This window comes from Hylobates moloch, unplaced genomic scaffold (assembly GCF_009828535.3).
Source record: "Hylobates moloch isolate HMO894 unplaced genomic scaffold, HMol_V3 SCAFFOLD_5, whole genome shotgun sequence".
In the NCBI taxonomy this organism is placed as follows: Eukaryota; Metazoa; Chordata; class Mammalia; order Primates; family Hylobatidae; genus Hylobates; species Hylobates moloch.
The window spans coordinates 103401573-103418960 of NW_026652280.1; the positions used below are offsets into that span (position 1 = coordinate 103401573).

Genomic DNA, 17388 nt, shown 5'->3' on the forward strand with positions numbered 1-17388 from the left:
GTTGAGGAGAGCGCGGCCGGAGAGCAGAGCTCCGGGACCCAGGTGACCGGGAAAGCAGGCAGCCCCAGCGGCGGGAGCAGCCGGCAGCAGCCCAGGCCCGGGGACCGGGGTGGGGGTGGGAGGGGGGCTGAGGGGAGGACCTGAAGGGGGGCGGCAGGGCAAAAGGGACCCCTGGAGCCCTGCCGCCATCAGAGATCAAGCATCTGGCATCAGGGATCTTCGGACCCAGCAGAAGGATCCGTCACAGGGGAGGTGTCCTCCCAGGGAAGCCTACGAGAGATTCACCTGCTCCACATCAGGAGTGGGCCCCCCTCACTGACGCTGCTGGCAACCATAGGAGGCCCCTTAACCCCTCATTCTTCTCCCCATCACCCTCCTCAGGCCCTTTCCCCGCCTCCAGCTCTCATCTCAACTCCCAGTTCCCAGCCCTCTAAGCCCCAGCACCCTCGGCTACCACCTCACCCTCCAGGTCTTGGCCATACTCACCCCCATCCTGGGACATCTGCCAGATCTCTGGGAGGGAGATCATTTGTTTGGGCGATGCCCCCTGGTGGCATGACAGCGTCTGCCTAGACCCCTGACCCCTAGCACTCAACTCCCTGGGCCTCCTTTGTGTGAAGAGCCGCCCCTCTGCTCAGCAGCGTGGTTGGGGGCCAAAGGGAAAGCCAGCCCCGGCTGGGCCCCCAGGCCCCACCACTTATCTCCTTGCTGGGCAGCTCCCCTTGGCCTTTGGGCCTCTCCCTGCTCCCCTCGGCCCCTCCTCCTGGGCCGCCTCAATGAAGGAGCCGGATGCCATCAAGCTGTTTGTGGGGCAGATCCCGAGGCATCTGGAGGAGAAGGACCTGAAGCCCATCTTCGAACAGTTTGGTCGGATCTTTGAGCTGACTGTCATCAAGGACAAGTACACCGGGCTGCACAAGGGTGAGGGGTCGGGCAGGCTGAAGAGGCTTCGGGGTGGGCTGGGAGGCTGGGGGTAGTTAAGCCAGGCTGGAGGGGTGGAGTGGCTGGGAAGGGCTGATGTGGAAGGAGAAGAGTTCAGGGCTGAGGAAAGTGGATGGAGGAGCTGAAAAAGAACTCAGCTAGAGTGATCAGGAAACCCCGGTGAAGGACTAAGGAGGGCCTCTTTTGGGTGAAGAGTTGTCAAGACGGCTGCAAAGATGTGGATCCCAGACATATGGGGGTGTGGATGTCATGGGATGAACTCAAGAAAGAATGGAGGGACAAGAGAGCTGGTTTGGGAGATAAGCAGCTGGGTAGGGGTGTGTGTGTGTGTGTGCATGTGCAACAAGACTGAGAATCTGAGCAGCCTCAGATAATATCGGGATGGGGGTCAGGACACAGGGTCAGGTGTTCAATGTGGAAAGCGTGGAGCTGGACTGGGTAGGGCAGCTCCAGGACTAAAGAGAGGGACTAGGAAGCAGGGCATGAAGGCTGGAGATTGGTAAAGATCTGGGAAGTGTGGGAGGCTTAGAAAGTTAAGAGAGTGGGGGAGAAGGGAGGGTGCTCCTCAGGCCTATCCAAGGGCTGTGCGGCTAAGCGGGGGTGGTCAGGGTCGGCACTTGGAGAGCTCCACGCACCGCACCGGGGATCCCAGGGGCCACACTAGCTCCCCCTCCACCTGGCACAGGGAAGAGGCACTTCCGGCTAACTGTTCTTCCCTTCCCTTCTCTATTTCACTCTCCATCCTCCACCTGCCTATAGTGGAGGTGGGGAGAGATGAGGAAACAGGGAAAACGGGAGAAGAGATGGATGATGGTGATCAAGATGGAGGGAGGTGGAGGTGAGGGAGAGAGGGGAAAGGAGAACAGCTCAGCAGGAGAGAAAGCCACACTACTCTTACTTGTCTGGCGGTCACATGGTCCTTCTCTCCCTACACAAAGCCCGTCTCCTGACAGCCCAAGTATCCTCCCTCTCCCATCACCACCAGTATTTAGGCCTCCAGGTGTCTGCCCCACTTCTGGGGCAGAGTGTCTACCCCTTGGAGACACCTCCCTACCCCAGCAGGCAGAAGATGACAAGAAGGGAAGGCTTCCTAGTCGTCAGCCTTTGGAAGGGAGCCTTTCAGAGAGGGGAGATGGAGGACTCAACCCCGCCGTGTTTCTCTGCCCCTGCCCCTCCTCAGGATGTGCCTTCCTGACATACTGTGCCCGGGATTCAGCCCTGAAGGCCCAGAGCGCCCTGCACGAACAGAAGACGCTTCCAGGGGTGAGTCCTGCCCTTTGCAGGGCCAGGGGGCTGAGAAGGGCCATAGAAGTGGCAGGAGGCTCACCACCCTCCTGACACTGAGCATATTTTCCACCACCTCTCATCGCCAGGAAGTCCCCCCTCTCTCTCTAGCATCCATCTTTCTTGCTGTAGATGCATGCATTTCTTGTTACCTGGAGAGAAGGAAAGCAGCGATTAGTGGCATAAACATGACTTTTACCAGGAGGAGATGTAGCCCCTTCCCCACTTCCCAAGCTGCCCATGGGGCAACACTAGAGGGAGGATTCGCTGGTTGGAAGGTGTGGGGGAAAGTCTCTGGACACCAAGTGTGGATCAGGGTGAGCAGGGGGCACCCAGGCACTCTTTTGTCACTCTGGAAAGGCAGGCTGGGTGGCTGTGAGATGAGGGAGGAGTGCCTGGAGAACAGGCAGCTGGTGCCGGCTGGATTGGCATCTCATTGCTGGTTCTTGAGCTCCCTTCTCCCTTCTGTCTCCCAGGAAGAGTCCCAGGAACAGAGCCACAGAGCATCAGGGTAGAGCAGGGCCTGGGCAGGCCTGGGCAGGTCTGGGCTGGAGGTAGGCCTGGGAGTAGCAGGCAAGGGCAGGGACAGACATTGTAGAGGATCAGGCCTGATGCCACCAGGTATGCCCAGGGAGGCAGGGTTGGCCTCAGAGGTGGCCCCTCTCCTGCAAGGTCCTATCTCTTTGTGTCTTCTTCTTCCCAGCCAGCCTTGCTGATTGTCCCAAGCCTGGGCTGGCAACTGAGGGCAGGAAGAAAGAACCTTGGACTGTCCCCCTCCCCCGGTCACGGAAGCTGGGGGGAAAGGATGCCCCACTCCCTTTGCTATCTGTCTGCTCTGCCTTCTCCCAGACTGTGAATCCCAGCAAGTGCCTTCCTGAGACCTAACTCCATCCCCACCTTCAGCAAACATTTGCTCAGCAGGATCTGGGTGCCAGAGACACAGCTGTCCTGGCCTCTACTCCTTCTCCAACATGAGAAGTGGAGAATGCTGCTGCTCACTCATCTCTTCCTAAGAGGGAAATAGAAAAAACAGATGGGGAAATGGCAGGTGGGGACCTGCGAAAATTAGAACTGCTGCAACCACCCCCAACTTCAAACCCTGCATAGGTCCAAGACCCAGCCCTTCCATGGCCTCAACCTTTGAGTACTGCTAGGAAAGCAAAGCCAACTGCGGCAAATCCATCCAAACCCCCACCCCCACCAATGATCTTATCCCAGTCAGTGTCAAGAATAGCCATTGCCTGTCACAGCCAGAGTTAAGGGCCACGCACGTGTGTGAGCTGCAGGACCCAAGGCAAGCCTGTGTTTGTGCACACAGGCATGTGAGCTCTCAACAGGCCAGATGTGTGGGGTTTGAGCACACGTATCCCTGGGAAGCCTGGTCCCCATCCAGTCCCAACTTGCCTTCCCTGCTTTTCTCTGTGGAGGCCCTCACAAATCAACAGTTTTCATCTCCATCGCCATTTGTCTTTTTCTGTTGTCTCCCTATCTCAGAGCCCCTGCAGAAATGAGAGGGGGTCAGAGGAAAAGGTAGATAAAGAGGACTGGAGTGGAGACATGGATGAGAGACAGCCTGGGGATGGGCATGAGCCCCAAGGGTCATGTGTACCAGCTGCAGGTGTCCACCCTAGGTCTGTGCCCCTCCAGCTGCCTGGCAGCTCAGGCAGAGCTCCATCCTGGGTGTGGAGAGGTGCCACCTGCCCTTCTTGAGGAAGTCCAGCCCAGGGTGGGGGTGAGGAAGAAGGGTGCCTGGTTAATGATTGTCTAGCCCTGCTCCAGAGCTTCTAGGTGATGCTGAATTCTCTACTTTAGCCCTTGCCCCAGGGGACAGAATCCAGAGGGACCTGACAGAGTTTCCAGTAGGAAATGAGGGTTCCATCCTCTAAGAGGGACCCCCATCCAAGGGGTTTGAAGGAACAGACCCAGGGCAGTTGTGGGGAGCAGATGTCTGTGACCCTTTGTCTTCCCCAAGTCTTCTCCTGCCACCTGCATTCTCCCCTCAGTGTGTGTTTGCACGTGTGTGTGCATGCATGAGTGTGTGTGCATGCATGAGTGTGTGTGCAGTGTGTCAGCTCCTGCATAACTGTGTTCTTCCTACTGTTTAATCTCCATGCCTTCCTACTGCAGGTTTTTTTTAAAAATGAGACATTTAGCCCCCTCTCCTTGCTCCCCATCTCTGTCACCCCAAAAATCTAGAAGGTGCTACCATACTAGGGTGATATTTTGGGCTGCAGAGAGAAAGAGAAAGAATGGGGGCTGGGCCTGTAGCTGTTGAGCTCCATTTCCTCTTCTCTCCCCTAAGAGTTCCCAGGAGTGGCTCTGCCACAGGTCCCTGAATTTGTCCTCTGAGCAGGGTGTGGCCTCCTGGAGGTGGTGGAGTGGGGGTTGCCCTCTGTCTAGCTCTTCCCCCTTCACCCTGAACCAAAATCCCACTTGGTGCACATGGGCCTTCCCTGTCGGTCTGCAGTCAGGAAGGTGGATTCTGGCCCCATGGAGAGAACCTGTGAGTGGTCTGGGATGCCTGGAACAAGTGTGGAGCCAGGAGTGGCAGGACCCCAGGCTGTACCCTCAAAAGAATTAGATTTTGTGAGAACTGTGAGGTCTTCTTCGAAGTGGGGTTTTTGCTATTGGCGAGAAAGATGAAGGCCTTAAAAGTGACCATGGTGGAGGGGCTCGGCTATACTGGGTTGGGGTATAAATAGCCCCTCCTTCTTTGGGAGGCCCTAGGGAGGGCTTGTCACTTGGTGGGTAGTAATTAGGGAGGAGAGGCGCTGCGCCTGGTTGCCAGGTAAACAGGGCACAGCTGGACTCAGGGGAGGGGGCAGGTGTGTCTGAGCTGAGCTAACAAAGCCTGAGCTCCCCACAGGAAGTGCCAGGCCACGAAGAAGGAGGCTGGGAAGGGGACACTGGGGCGCCAAGGGCCCTGTCTGTGAGGGTGTAGGGGGAGCCTACCATCAGCACGGTCCTTGCTGTGGTCTGTACACTTGTGTGTCTCTTTGTGCGAATCCACATCAGCCGTGTGTATTTCTCGAGATGCTATTTTTGTGCCTGGGAGCCTATGCCAGGAAGGAACTGCATCCTTTCTCTCTGGGTCCCAGGTTCCCATATCCATGTAGAACAGCAAATCCCCAGGCCTGCTGGGAAGGGGGCTAGCACCAAGCGTAAGAATCCCCCAACCCTGGTTCTCATTCTACTTCTTTTGGCGTGGGCGTAGGGGTGGGTGCCTGGCTGCGGAGGTGCCTGTGAGGGAATTTCCTGAGTGCTTTGGCTAGAGCACAGGAGAGAAGGAGGTGAAAGCCCATGCACCCCGAGCATCTGCCCCCACAACATGCTTTGCCTGCGCATGCGCACTCGCACACACATGCCTAAGGAGATTGAGCCTCCGATGGGATAATCCCAGATTGGCGGGTGATAAAGCTGGGGGCAGATTGGCTGGAGGATTTGTGTGACTGTTACCCTCCCTCCTCACCAGCTGCTCTCAGATCCAGAGATTTGGGGGGCGGGGGTGGGGCCCTGGGAAAGGAGTATCAGTTGAGGTGGGGCTTAGATTTGGTCCGAGGCCGGGAATACCTAACTGGTGGAGTCGGCCAGACTGACTGGCATGATGCGACACCTGGGTGAGGATCCAGGGTGAGAAGGGGCAGGGGCAACTGTGACTTCTGCACTTCTCAGCGCTAAGTGATGCCACACACAGGATCTCCACATGCTGGAGCCTGGAGCTGACCAGAACCTGACTAGACATTGCCTGGCCCACCCCCTTGTTTTACAGATAAGGAAGTTGAGGTCCAGAGGGGACAAGTGGCTTGTCCAAGGTTGCCCAGCTAGTAAGTGGCAGGGCAGGGCTAGTCCTCAAATCCAGGTCTCCTGACTCCCAGTCCAGTGCCTTTCCTGAGGGTACCTCTAGCCTCACCCTCAGAATGTAAATGGATGGTTTAATTTTTCTGGTCACTGGAACTACTGCCCCACCATCAGATGAGTGGGGCAACCAGGTGTGGTTCCAGCTGTCAGAGTCCTCAAGAGCAAAATATTTTCAGACACTAAATACTAAGTCCTTCTCCTCTTTCTCCAGTTCCTATAATACTCCCCACCCTGGTTAAGAAAATCAACCTGCAGGAGTAATTTCCAAGTCCTCTCACCAGACAAGAACATGGAGAGTGGAACTAGGAATTTCTCCATTTCCACTGAAGACTGAACAAAGGGAGATACTGCAGGGGTCGGGGAGAGGTTAGAGCTCTGGAGGACTTCCGTGCACAGGGTAAATTGCGAAGGAGCACGGGACAGCAACTCCTCCTTTAGAGCCCTCTAGGCACCAACGATTTGCTCTGGAGGAGGGAGGCAGGAGAAAGGATGGGATGGCCCCTGCAGGTCCTGCTCTGCAAGCCTCCCTCCAGAATCAGGAAGGTTTTATGGGCCCCTCCCCCACCTCCCAGCCCCCACCAAATCCTCCACCCCCTGCATACCCTGTTACCACCCCCAACCCCACTCCTTCTCTGGGTGTGTGGAGCAGCAGAAGTGATGACGTCACCACGGTCGCCAGGGCGACGGGGACGGATAAATCAGGCTGAGTGGGCGGTTGCCATGGTGCACATTCTCCCGTTGCCACGGAGACTGGGCATCTGCTCCCTTTGTGCTGCCCGAGTGCCTTCCCCCTGGGGTCAAGGGGTATAGGGGGGCAGAAAGAGAGGCAGACACACCTCTAGAGGTCAGAAGGAAGTCTGGGCCTCTGTGGGGTCTCCCTCAGTCTAGAGTTCTCCTTGGGGCTTCTTCAGAGTGGCCTCTGTTGCGCCCACTTTGTGGAATTGAGGCAATTCTTGTTAAATAACCCCTTGGTCAGGCTCTCTCTCAGGCCCCGCGTCCTATGCCCAGGCCCCCTTCTCCCACTCAGGACAGCAGCACCCATCCCTGGCCAAGTCATCAGGAGCCCAACCTGAGCCTGGAGCTGTGCCCATGAGCCTCTCCCTCTACATCCTCTCTCTCCGTGCCTCTGGTCCCCTCAGGCCTTCATCCTGAATGATATTAGGCCCTGTCCCTTCCTTCCCATCAGAAACTTAGAGGGCCTGGGGCTTGCCCCTCTAGTCTCTCTGCAGGGCCTGGCCTGGGAGGGCTCTTGGGTGTTCAGAGGAGGTCCCCAGCAGCTGCCTTCTCTTCTCTCCTTCAGATGAACAGGCCGATCCAGGTCAAGCCAGCCGACAGCGAGAGCCGAGGAGGTAGGTTCTGTGCCTTTGGACTCCATCCCTCTCCTCCCACCCCCAGGCCCAGGGCCTGGAGTTATCGAGGGGTAGCCTTTCTTGAGGGAGAAAGCCTGATGATTCTGAAGAGTTCCCAGCTGTGGTGAGATAGGAGTCAGTGTGGCCAGAGGGGGCGAGACCTGGTGGGGGTACAGATGGCAAAACTGAGGCCCAGGGTGGAGTGCGAGTCCCTCAGAGCTGGGATGAGCACCCTCTGCAACTATACCCCATTCCCCAACCATCAGCCCCTACAGCCATTGGTCCCTAGGGCAGCGGAAGTAGTGTTAGGAGCTCCAGGGAAGGGCGGAAGAAGGGCTGGGAAGGCAGCCAGGAGGCCCTGAACATGCCCTCCTCCTGTGCCCTACCACCCAGAAGACCGGAAGCTCTTTGTGGGGATGCTAGGGAAGCAGCAGACAGATGAGGACGTCCGGAAGATGTTTGAGCCCTTCGGGACCATCGATGAGTGCACTGTGCTCCGGGGGCCAGATGGCACCAGCAAAGGTAGCCCACCCACTTCCCCCTTCCCCACCGGGCCCTTCCCCTTCTGTTCCGCCCCCAAGGCTCCCTAGGCATCGGGTTCCACCGAGGGGTCCCGTGGGGATGGGTGCTCACCCCTCTCCTCCATCTCAACCTCTCCAGGCTGCGCCTTCGTGAAGTTCCAGACCCACGCCGAGGCCCAGGCGGCCATCAACACCCTTCACAGCAGCCGGACCCTGCCAGTGAGCCCCACTCCCCTGCCTCCGGGCCTCTCCTTCCCACCCTGCCCACCCGCCAGGCCCTGACCCAGAGAAGCAGTCCGCTCAGGATGGGCTATTTGAATTTATTGGAAAGGAATGTCCTGGCAGAAGAACCCAACTGCTTAGGGACACCCTCACATTTCAAATGGCACTTCCCCACCTTCCCACTCCCCCCCATTCCCCATCCACCTTCAGCCAAATTCACTCACATCCCTCTCCTTCCCCCTCCATTCCCCAGCCCTCCCTTCACCCCCATCTCTTCTCCAGCCTTCCCATATTCCCCTACCCTCATTTGCTGGGGTGCCAGGACACTTGCTTAGAGGTCCCACGTGCACCCCTCTTCCCTGCCCCTGCACAGCAGCGTTAGGTCAGTGACCAGTCTAGAGCCCACATCTAAATTGGAACTGACTGACTCAGAAGGCTGTGCACTTCCCGTAACTCACAGCTCTCCAGCAAAGGCTGGGCAAACATTTCACGGGGACTTGGTGGAGGGGACACAGCATTGGGTAGAGAACGGTGTCCAATGACCCTATGTCCCTTCCAGCTTTGAGATTCTAGGATTCTACCATCGTCCTTGCAAATGCTCCAATTTGGTTTTTATTCAGCCCAGACTAATCTTAAGATTTGAGGCACACCATGAGGACGGGGGTGTGGGGGCAGGAGTCGTGGTAAGGCACACAGGGCAGCTACAAGGGAAGACTAGCCTGAGATTAAACATTTGCTGTGGCGACCCAGGGTGGGGATGATTTCCAGTTCAGAGTCCTCACAGAGAAGCCAATGATGCCCTTTCCATTCCAGTAGGTCTTTCACTTTCCAAGCATGTGCCTTCACATTCCTCATTTTTTCTTCTAGCCTCTTGCACATCCTAGCACAGGGAAAGGGTGGGATTAAAATCTCCCCATCTGTCATACACAAAATGGTGGCCGCGCTCTCAGAGAGGCCAAGCCATGCCATGGGGGTGGAATGGAGACAAGGTCCTGAGGGCTCTGGGGAGGAGAGACCCTGACCCTGCACCTCTGACCTGTGTGTGGGCCCGTGCCCAGGGTGCCTCGTCCAGCCTGGTGGTGAAGTTTGCTGACACTGAGAAGGAGCGAGGTCTCCGCCGCATGCAGCAGGTGGCCACCCAGTTGGGCATGTTCAGCCCCATTGCCCTCCAGTTTGGAGCCTACAGCGCCTACACCCAGGCCGTGAGCACTGCCCCCGATGCCGGGCCAGCCCTCCTGACCCCCTGTATCTTGCCCCCAACCTCCCGATGCCAAGGCCCAGGGCTGGGAGGGAGCCAGGCTGGGGCACAGGGGGCCTGCCCCACTCTCCTCTCCCCTCCCCCCAGCTGATGCAGCAGCAGGCGGCCCTGGTAGCGGCTCACAGTGCCTACCTCAGCCCCATGGCCACCATGGCTGCTGTGCAGATGCAGCACATGGCTGCCATCAATGCCAATGGCCTCATCGCCACCCCCATCACCCCATCCTCAGGTATGGCCTGGGCAAGGCCGGGCAAGGGAGCTAAGCATGGTAGGGGTAGGGAGGGGCACAGGGCATTGCTCAGGGAAGCCTTGGGGTCTGGGAGGGACTCAGGGGTCAGAGAGGCCTGCTTCCTCCCCTCTGCCCGCAGACTTGCTGACTGGTTCTCTGCCTGTGTGTGTGTCTGCTCCTCTGCTCTCTCCCTGTCGCTTTCTCCTCCCCAGGAACCAGCACCCCTCCTGCCATCGCTGCCACGCCTGTCTCTGCTATTCCGGCTGCCCTGGGCGTCAACGGCTACAGCCCGGTGCCCACCCAGCCCACTGGGCAGCCTGCCCCTGATGCTCTGTATCCCAACGGGGTTCACCCCTACCCAGGTGGGACTCTCTGCCTGCCCACTCCGTCCCAGCAACCATCTAAGCCACCACTCCCATTAGGGAGGCAGGACACACCTTCCCTCCCAGCTTTGGGGGTTACAGGCGCTTCCTCCTGCCCTGCCATCCTGGGTGGGGATGATCCTTCCTGTTGGGCTCGGCCAGGAAGCTGAGGTGTAGAGCGGTGAAGCGACCTGTCCAGGGTTGCAAGACAGTCAGACCCAAGTCTTTCTAACGCTGGGCTCTTTCCCCTCTTCCCACTGCTTTGTGCATTTCCACCTTCTCAATTCACACCCCATGGCCAGAGAAGCTCTGCTCCCTACCTGCCTGGCCTCGGCCCAGAGGCCCAGAGAGGCATTGAGGGCCCCCGCTGCGTGCCAGGTCCACGCTCATGGTCTGTGCTGCTCTCCCCAGCCCAGAGCCCCGCGGCCCCCGTGGATCCCCTGCAGCAGGCCTACGCGGGGATGCAGCACTACACAGGTGAGGCGCCCTAGCCAGGGCCCTTGCTCAAGTGGGAGAGGCGGCAGGAGGAAAAGAGGCCCAGTAACTGAGTCTGGGCTCCTTGGCTCCCTGCCAATCACCCTCTTCAGGCTTTACTGACAAGCCCAACTGTGGGGAGGGGTCTTTAAGGGCAGCACACCCAGGGGTCTGAGGCAGCTCCTTCCCTGACCACCTCTCAGCCCTGCAGGTGACACCAGCCTGGGCTAGGGGAAGGGACACAGAGTTGGCTGGGAGGGGTCAAGAAGTCAGGGAAGCCCCATCAGCCTCTCTGTTCTCCCCACCCCAGCAGCCTACCCAGCAGCCTACAGCCTGGTTGCACCTGCGTTCCCGCAGCCTCCAGCCCTGGTCGCCCAGCAGCCCCCACCACCGCCTCAACAGCAGCAGCAGCAGCAGCAGCAGCAGCAGCAACAGCAGCAAAGAGAAGGTGCTGGCTGGGGCCTTGGGGGACAGGAATGCCCTCATTATGGGCTTGGGGACTCCCTATTGCCCCGCACTGAGCCCAGCTCTTGCCCGCGTGTCAGGATGAAAGCAAGTGGGGAGGGGGTGGCTGGAGACTTGGCCCACACTGTTGAGGACTGGGACTGGAGGGCCCTCCCAGGATCTGCTTTCCCTGGGACATTTGCTCCTGGAGTGTGTGCCTCCCAGTCACTGAGCTCTTTCTTCTGTCCCTGCCACCACCCAGGCCCTGATGGCTGCAACATCTTCATCTACCACCTGCCCCAGGAGTTCACTGACTCAGAGATCCTCCAGATGTTTGTCCCCTTTGGCCATGTCATCTCAGCCAAAGTCTTTGTTGACCGGGCCACCAATCAGAGCAAATGTTTTGGTAAGAATATGATATGGCACATTTTTTGCCATACTCCAAATCAGGACAAGGTCTAATATATTTGAAGGCATTTATGGTCACAGTGGACCCAGTATTTGAAATACTGATTATCCAAGAGTACAAAAGAGCCATTTTGACACACCCAACATGCCACACCCAGCTGCTGCCTGGGCCCATCTCTTCTTCCTTCAGCGTTTCTCTTAAAAACTGGCCAAATTCATGTCCCATGAGGTCTGAAATAGGCTTATGGTCTGAGGATGTTTGATTTGCAAAAGGTGGGCTTGGGGAGTCAGTTTTAGCTGCCTTCACATCTTTGAAAGGCTTCCTCAGGGGAGAAAGGGAATGTTCTTCTCTGCTTCAGAAGCCAATTAGGGTCTGGAAGTGGCCGTTTTCAAAGGGCAGGCTCAGAGCTATCCAGGCAGAGGAAGGGGTCACCGGCACAGAATGCTGGGAAGAACGTGGTAGTTTGAGTGGCTGGACTGGATTCATCCATTCAACCCATCAATCAACAAATTCCTACGGAATGCTGCTATGTGGCAGGCAGCTTTCTAGGCATTTGGGACACTTGGGAGACATAGGGTAGTGCCAGAGGTCTCCTAAGCACAGAAGAGCGAGGTGGGGCTGGGCCGGGCCTTATGCCCCTCTCACCCCAGGCTTTGTGAGTTTCGACAATCCGGCCAGTGCCCAGGCTGCCATCCAGGCCATGAATGGCTTCCAGATTGGCATGAAGCGCCTCAAAGTCCAGCTAAAGCGGCCTAAGGATGCCAACCGGCCCTACTGAGGGCCCCCAGGTGGGTCCCGCTCCTCTGTTGTGGCCTCCCTCCCCAGCTTCACACACTGCAGCCAGGGCCCTCGATTGGACTGCACCCCCCATCCCTGTCCTCCACCACCTTCAGGGATGCCCACCCTACCCTTGACCCTGGGCACTTGAAGCAGGGGACTGGGGCAGCTCCCTCAGCTGTTTTTCAATAATCTGAGTCACTCTCTCTCTCTCTCTCACATACACACCCTCTGTGACCCCAGAAAGAGCCAAGTCTTTGTATATATGTGTCCACTCCCTGGACCTTCCACAATATCTGGTCTCGTTTGTCTGGTCAGTGTCCCTGTCTGTGTGTGTCTCTTTCTGGTTTTCCTTCGGGTTAGAGTGGAATTAGGGGAATAGGACTGGAGGATTAAGGGGTTGGCTGAGGGTGCCAGAGGGCCCTAGAATCCTTGGCTCCTAGAATCTCTGTTGTCCTGAGAAGTGAGGACATCAGCCCTGGTTTCCCTGGACTTCAGGTGATTTTTCCCATGTAGCAGCAGACCCATGGGGCAGCAGAGTGCACAGGATAGACTGGGGGAGCCCATTTCCAGGCCTCTTGGGAGTTGCTCTGGTTTAGGTGGAAGAGGTTGAAATGTCGTGCCGCCTGTGAAGTGTACTTATCAGGTCCCCTCCACCCCATTGCTGACCACCACCTCAACCTCATGGCCACAGAGCTGTGAGCCTTGGTTACTTTCATACTGTTTAATCTCCTTTGGACCAAACCCTTGAGAAAACACAACCCAAGAAAAATACCCACATTTTCTGTTTCTCCCCTTTCCCCCCAATCCTGGCTGCTTAACTCCCCCCACCCTGGGGGCCCCCCCAGCCCAGGGCCCGTGTCCATTGTCGGCCGAAGCCCCCATCCCCGGACCCCTGCTCCGGGCCCCTGTAAGTTGCATGGAACGAGCGTGTTGTCTTTGGAGCCGATTGTTTGTTTTTTGGGGAGGGGCCGCGGAGGGAAGCTCCCCCAAGCCCAAGGTCAGGGCCGGGGGCAGCTCGCGGGACGTGCTTGGTCTACAGTGGTTGGTGACTGTGGTCTGTGTTCTGTGCATTTCTCTCTTGCTTTCTGTGTTCCTTTCCAAAAAGGAATGAGAGCACTACCTGGGGGCCGAGGGTGGTCTCACCCCATAAGACTCCATCCCTGAGCCGTGACCTGGGCTCTGCCCTGGCCTTCTCTGCGGATGTTCCCTTTCTTTTTCCAGGTGTCTCTTACACGCACCCCCTTCTCTGCCTCTCTCTCCATTTCTCTGCCTGCCTGTCTGTTGTCATCTCTTTGCCTCTCTCCCCCCTCCAGTCTTTATTTTTCTCATGGGCTGTTTGACTATTTCCTTCCTAATATCGTTTGGTTTCCTGTATGGTTCGCCCCCTCCCTCCTGTCTCCTCTATCCCTGCTCTCATGGCTGGGGGGTGGGGGCAGATGGGTCCATTTGAACTGAGGCCTGATGATCTGCCTTCCTCAGGCAGCCCCATCCTAGATGCTGTCACTCACCCCAGCCCCCTCCCCTCCCCCAGAGCCTGTGATCCGCATCAGCGGTCTCTTCCCCATGCTTCACCCATGTTTCTTCCTTCACAGGTCTGGAGATCCCAGAGGAAGGGGCGCCTCACACCCTCTTCCCACGACTGGCCCCGGCCCTCTCCGCACACCTGCCCTGGGCCTTGACTGGGTTCTGGGGCAAACGCTGCTTCGTGGCCCCAGGGGGCACAAGAAACTGGCCCCTCCCACCCCCCTGCCTCTCTGAAGGGCCGTGGCTGTGCTTCCCTGGCTCCAAGGGCCCATTTCCTCCTAGATGCCCTTCTGGCCTTTGTGAGGGAGCGAGGAACAGGCTCGAAGGTTCCGGGGTATCTGCCTTCTGCTGGGCTCCTGTGACAGGCCTTCTGTGCCCAGCGTTTGTACTTGCCTCCCCCACCAGTGGGCCTGTTCTACCCGTGCAGGCCTCAGGAGAGCCGCAGGGGCCTGCCACACACTCCCAGCACACCCTCACCCCAGCCTCTTCCCCACATTAGGGGTTTCTTGGAAGCTGGCTCTCACTTCCCTCCACCCTCAGCTAGAGGTAGGATATCCCTGACTCCTGGGCTCCCAGCCCTAAAACTCACTGCCTCCCCCAAGGGCCCCCTCTAGGGAGGGTGTGGGGGAGCCCTGAGGGCTGCCTCTCTGCCAGTCAGCCACAGAGACCATCCTCCTTTCACGAGGAAAAGACCTGCCCCTGAACCCCTAAAAATGTTTACAGTCTCTGCTGGTTCCCTCCGTGTAAATACCACTACCACCCGTGCGTTATCCAGCCCGCCCGGCCTGGCCCGGACGCTGCCATCTCTCTTTTTGGGAGTTTAGACAATGTTGCCCTTGGATTTTTTTCTCTCTCTTAATTTCTCCCTTTGCTTTGGGGGGTAATTGGGTATTGGGAGGAGGGGTGTGGGGAGGGGTCAAGGGGTTTATTACCTGATCATTTTCTTTAGGAAGAGGTTTTAGGGAAAAGAAAATGGGGTGGGGGTGGGGGTGCTAAGGGGAGACCGGGGAGTCAGTTTCAGACAGTTCTCTATGCTTAACTTATTTATTTATTGCATTTTACTTTTAAAGAGTTGGTCTTTTCTGTCTAAATAAAGAAAAAAGTTTAAAAGCATCAAATAAGAGTCTTGGAAGGTTGAGGGTAGGGGATTGTTCCCTGCCCACACTGGGAAGCGGGAGGGAGGTAGAGAATGAGGTTTGAGAGAGAAAATCGCATCAGAGAAGGCCGGGCCCTTGCTTTTGAGCAGCATCCAGGCCTTGTTCATGGCTTCATGACCCTGTCCTTCAGTCCTTCTTTGGGGCTTAATTCTGGAATGTCCTGCAGAGTTGGGCACAAGGAGATCTCCCCTGTCGGGGGGTCTCCCCTGTATCCAGCTGTGTCCCTCTGAAGGCTGAGGACTTGGCAGTCTCACATCTGGACTTCCATTTCTGCACAGAGGCCAGCGTGGATACTGGGAGCCAGTTGTGACACCACCATTTACTAACCACTGCTCTGTAAGTGATTCTGTTCCAAGTCCTTATTGTGCAATTTCCCCATTTTACCTCCTAACAACCTTGTGAGGCAGGATATAGTTTATTTATTTTATTTATTTATTTTGAGACAGGGTCTCGCTCTGTCACTCAAGCTAGAGTGCGATGGTGAGATCATAGCTCACTGCAACCTTGAACTCCTGGTTCAGGGGATCCTCCTGTCTCAGCTTCCCAAGTAGTCAGGACTATAAGTGGCTACACCACCACGCCCAGCTCATTTTAAAAAATGGTTTTTTTTTGTTTTTTTTTTGTAGACAGGGTCTCACTATGTTGCCCAGGCTGGTCTTGAACCCCTGGGCTCAAGCAAACCTCCCGCCTTGGCATCCCAAAGTGCTCAGATTACAGGCATGAGCCACCACGCCCAGCCTAGGTAGGATATAATTTTATAGATGGGAAAAGGAGGCTTGGAAGGTTAACTAACTTCCCTGGAGTCACAAAGCCAGTAAGGCATGGCTGTAGGAATTGAACCCAGTTAGTCAGACTCCAAAGCCCATGATGTTCTCTTCTTACCTGTTCTTTGACCTGAGGCAAAGATCCCAAGAAGTAGCAAGCAGGCTTAGGAGTGAGTCCTTCAGGTAGAGGGTGGACTACATAAATAAGCTCTAAGTCCCTCCACTTCCTAGATTCTTCTCTGTGAGCTGCTTTAGGGCAGGCTCAGGATCACACAGGTATCTTCTTTGACTTCATAGAACATGTGCTTCTAGGCTGCTACCCCACCCTCAGTATGTCCCTTCTTATAAACTTGCTCAACTTCCAGCTCTGATCTGGCCTCAGGTCAGAGCTCTGTGAAGGCACAACAGTAAACCCCAACTCACCCCCAGATCCCTGCCCTGTACTTCTGCTTCTCTTCATAGACCTCAAACTAAGAATAGTTAAAAAGAGAAGCAAAATGTGAAGTGCTATGCAGATACATATGTGGACGTTGTTTTACGGGGAAAAAAGTGTCTCTTGGATTGGTAAAGATCAGAAATGGGACCTTACAAAGGAGAAGAATCCAGCCAGTATTCTCAGCCAAGTAGATAGCATCTGAAATCTCAACAACACAGAGCTGTTAAGTGTGTGTGGGTGTGCTCAGAGATGAGAAAAAGCCTGTGTAGCAAGGGGGACAGGAATCAGCATTTAATATCTACAAATTTCCCCATGAGCTGCCTCAACTTCAGGGCAGGTTCTAAGTCAGGATAGAAAGACAGAAGGTGGGTTTTACACCAAACGGCATCTCCCAGAGTGATTCCCTGACTCGGGGGTTCTCTCCTAGGGGGTGAGGGTGGCAACAGGACGGAGAAGCTGCCTCCTTCTTGGCCTCTTCCCAGACCTCAGGCAGCGTCTCGGTGTGACAGCCCCTGCTGCAACATCAATGGCTACTTTTATTGTCTGTTTCTTCTTCTAAAATGAGTTATGTTCAAATGTTAATGGCAGCATAAAGGGAAGAGAAGGAAAATAACTTCTTGAGCTAGAAGAGTGGAGCTGACATGTTAATAGCAGGGACAGAGGGGAGCCTTTCAGTTGTAGAAATGAAAGCAAACATTTAGAAAAATACCCTGTTAGGGAGATTAGGTGATGAGACAATGGCTGGGGAAAAAAATAGCCCTAAATAATTCCTTCCACATGTCCCATCCACTTTCCATATTTTTAAAGCTTTGGAAAGCATAAACGTAACGCGAAGTGTCTCTATTTCCTCAGGTTGGACTCTGCTGGCCTGACAGCCTGACAGCCAGCCTCTCTGACTTTCAGTGTTTCCTTTGTCTTTTAATTCTCCTGCTAAAATTTCAAAGCCTTTCACAGCCTTGTCTTCAGGTATTTGTGACTGAAGCAATTTCCCACTCATGGCCAAGCCTCATTCTCTTCTCCAAATCTGGTAACTTGAACAGCCCTGATCCAAGCCCCTGGTTCTAATAAGACCCTTGTTCTCTGGCCCCTCTTTCAGTCTATTTCACAGAGCAGTCAGCTTCTTCTTGCTCCTCATAAACTTGGTTTCCCTCCAATATATTGCATCCTCTCACCTGCCTGATGAAAACCAAGTCCCAGTGATACGTTTCTAGCCTAATTTTTGTCCTGAACTCAATTTTGGTATTACCTTTTCTCCCTCAGTCTTCATCATTAGTAAGCAGCACCACTAGGTACCTACTCAAGGATTACACCCTTTCTCTCATGTCTCCTCCCCAATCCAACTGCAAAGCCCTACTAAGTCTACCTCTAAAGTATT

The 17388-nt window shown here is 55.9% G+C and overlaps 1 protein-coding gene across 7 annotated transcripts; it reads left to right on the plus strand.

The window, feature by feature from the left end:
• CELF3 (CUGBP Elav-like family member 3) lies at positions 1–14752 on the plus strand. Of its 7 annotated transcripts, none has more exons than XM_032154630.2 (14): positions 9–42; positions 816–921; positions 2123–2205; positions 7385–7433; positions 7830–7955; positions 8094–8173; positions 9235–9378; positions 9522–9663; positions 9876–10025; positions 10437–10502; positions 10810–10947; positions 11206–11349; positions 12003–12140; positions 13725–14746. In XM_032154630.2, exons 4-13 carry the CDS (start codon positions 7385–7387, stop codon positions 12128–12130), a joined length of 1167 nt encoding a protein of 388 aa, XP_032010521.1. In that variant the 5' UTR covers positions 9–42; positions 816–921; positions 2123–2205; the 3' UTR covers positions 12131–12140; positions 13725–14746. The 7 variants fall into 7 exon arrangements, with proteins under 7 accessions (XP_032010518.1, XP_032010516.1, XP_032010515.1 ...); XM_032154628.2 differs by having other exon boundaries at positions 7827–7955; positions 13725–14737; XM_032154627.2 differs by having other exon boundaries at positions 1–921; positions 7827–7955; positions 10813–10947; positions 13725–14752.
• Positions 14753–17388: the final 2636 nt, after the last annotated feature.

Bases quoted from the DNA above. Each gene is read 5' to 3' on its own strand.
- CELF3 (XM_032154624.2), top strand. From the start codon at position 777: ATGAAGGAGCCGGATGCCATCAAGCTGTTTGTGGGGCAGATCCCGAGG. The intron at 7,434-7,826 runs GTAGGTTCTGTG...CCTACCACCCAG, and splicing joins CGACAGCGAGAGCCGAGGAG to AAGACCGGAAGCTCTTTGTG. The intron at 10,026-10,436 runs GTGGGACTCTCT...TGCTCTCCCCAG, and splicing joins CGGGGTTCACCCCTACCCAG to CCCAGAGCCCCGCGGCCCCC.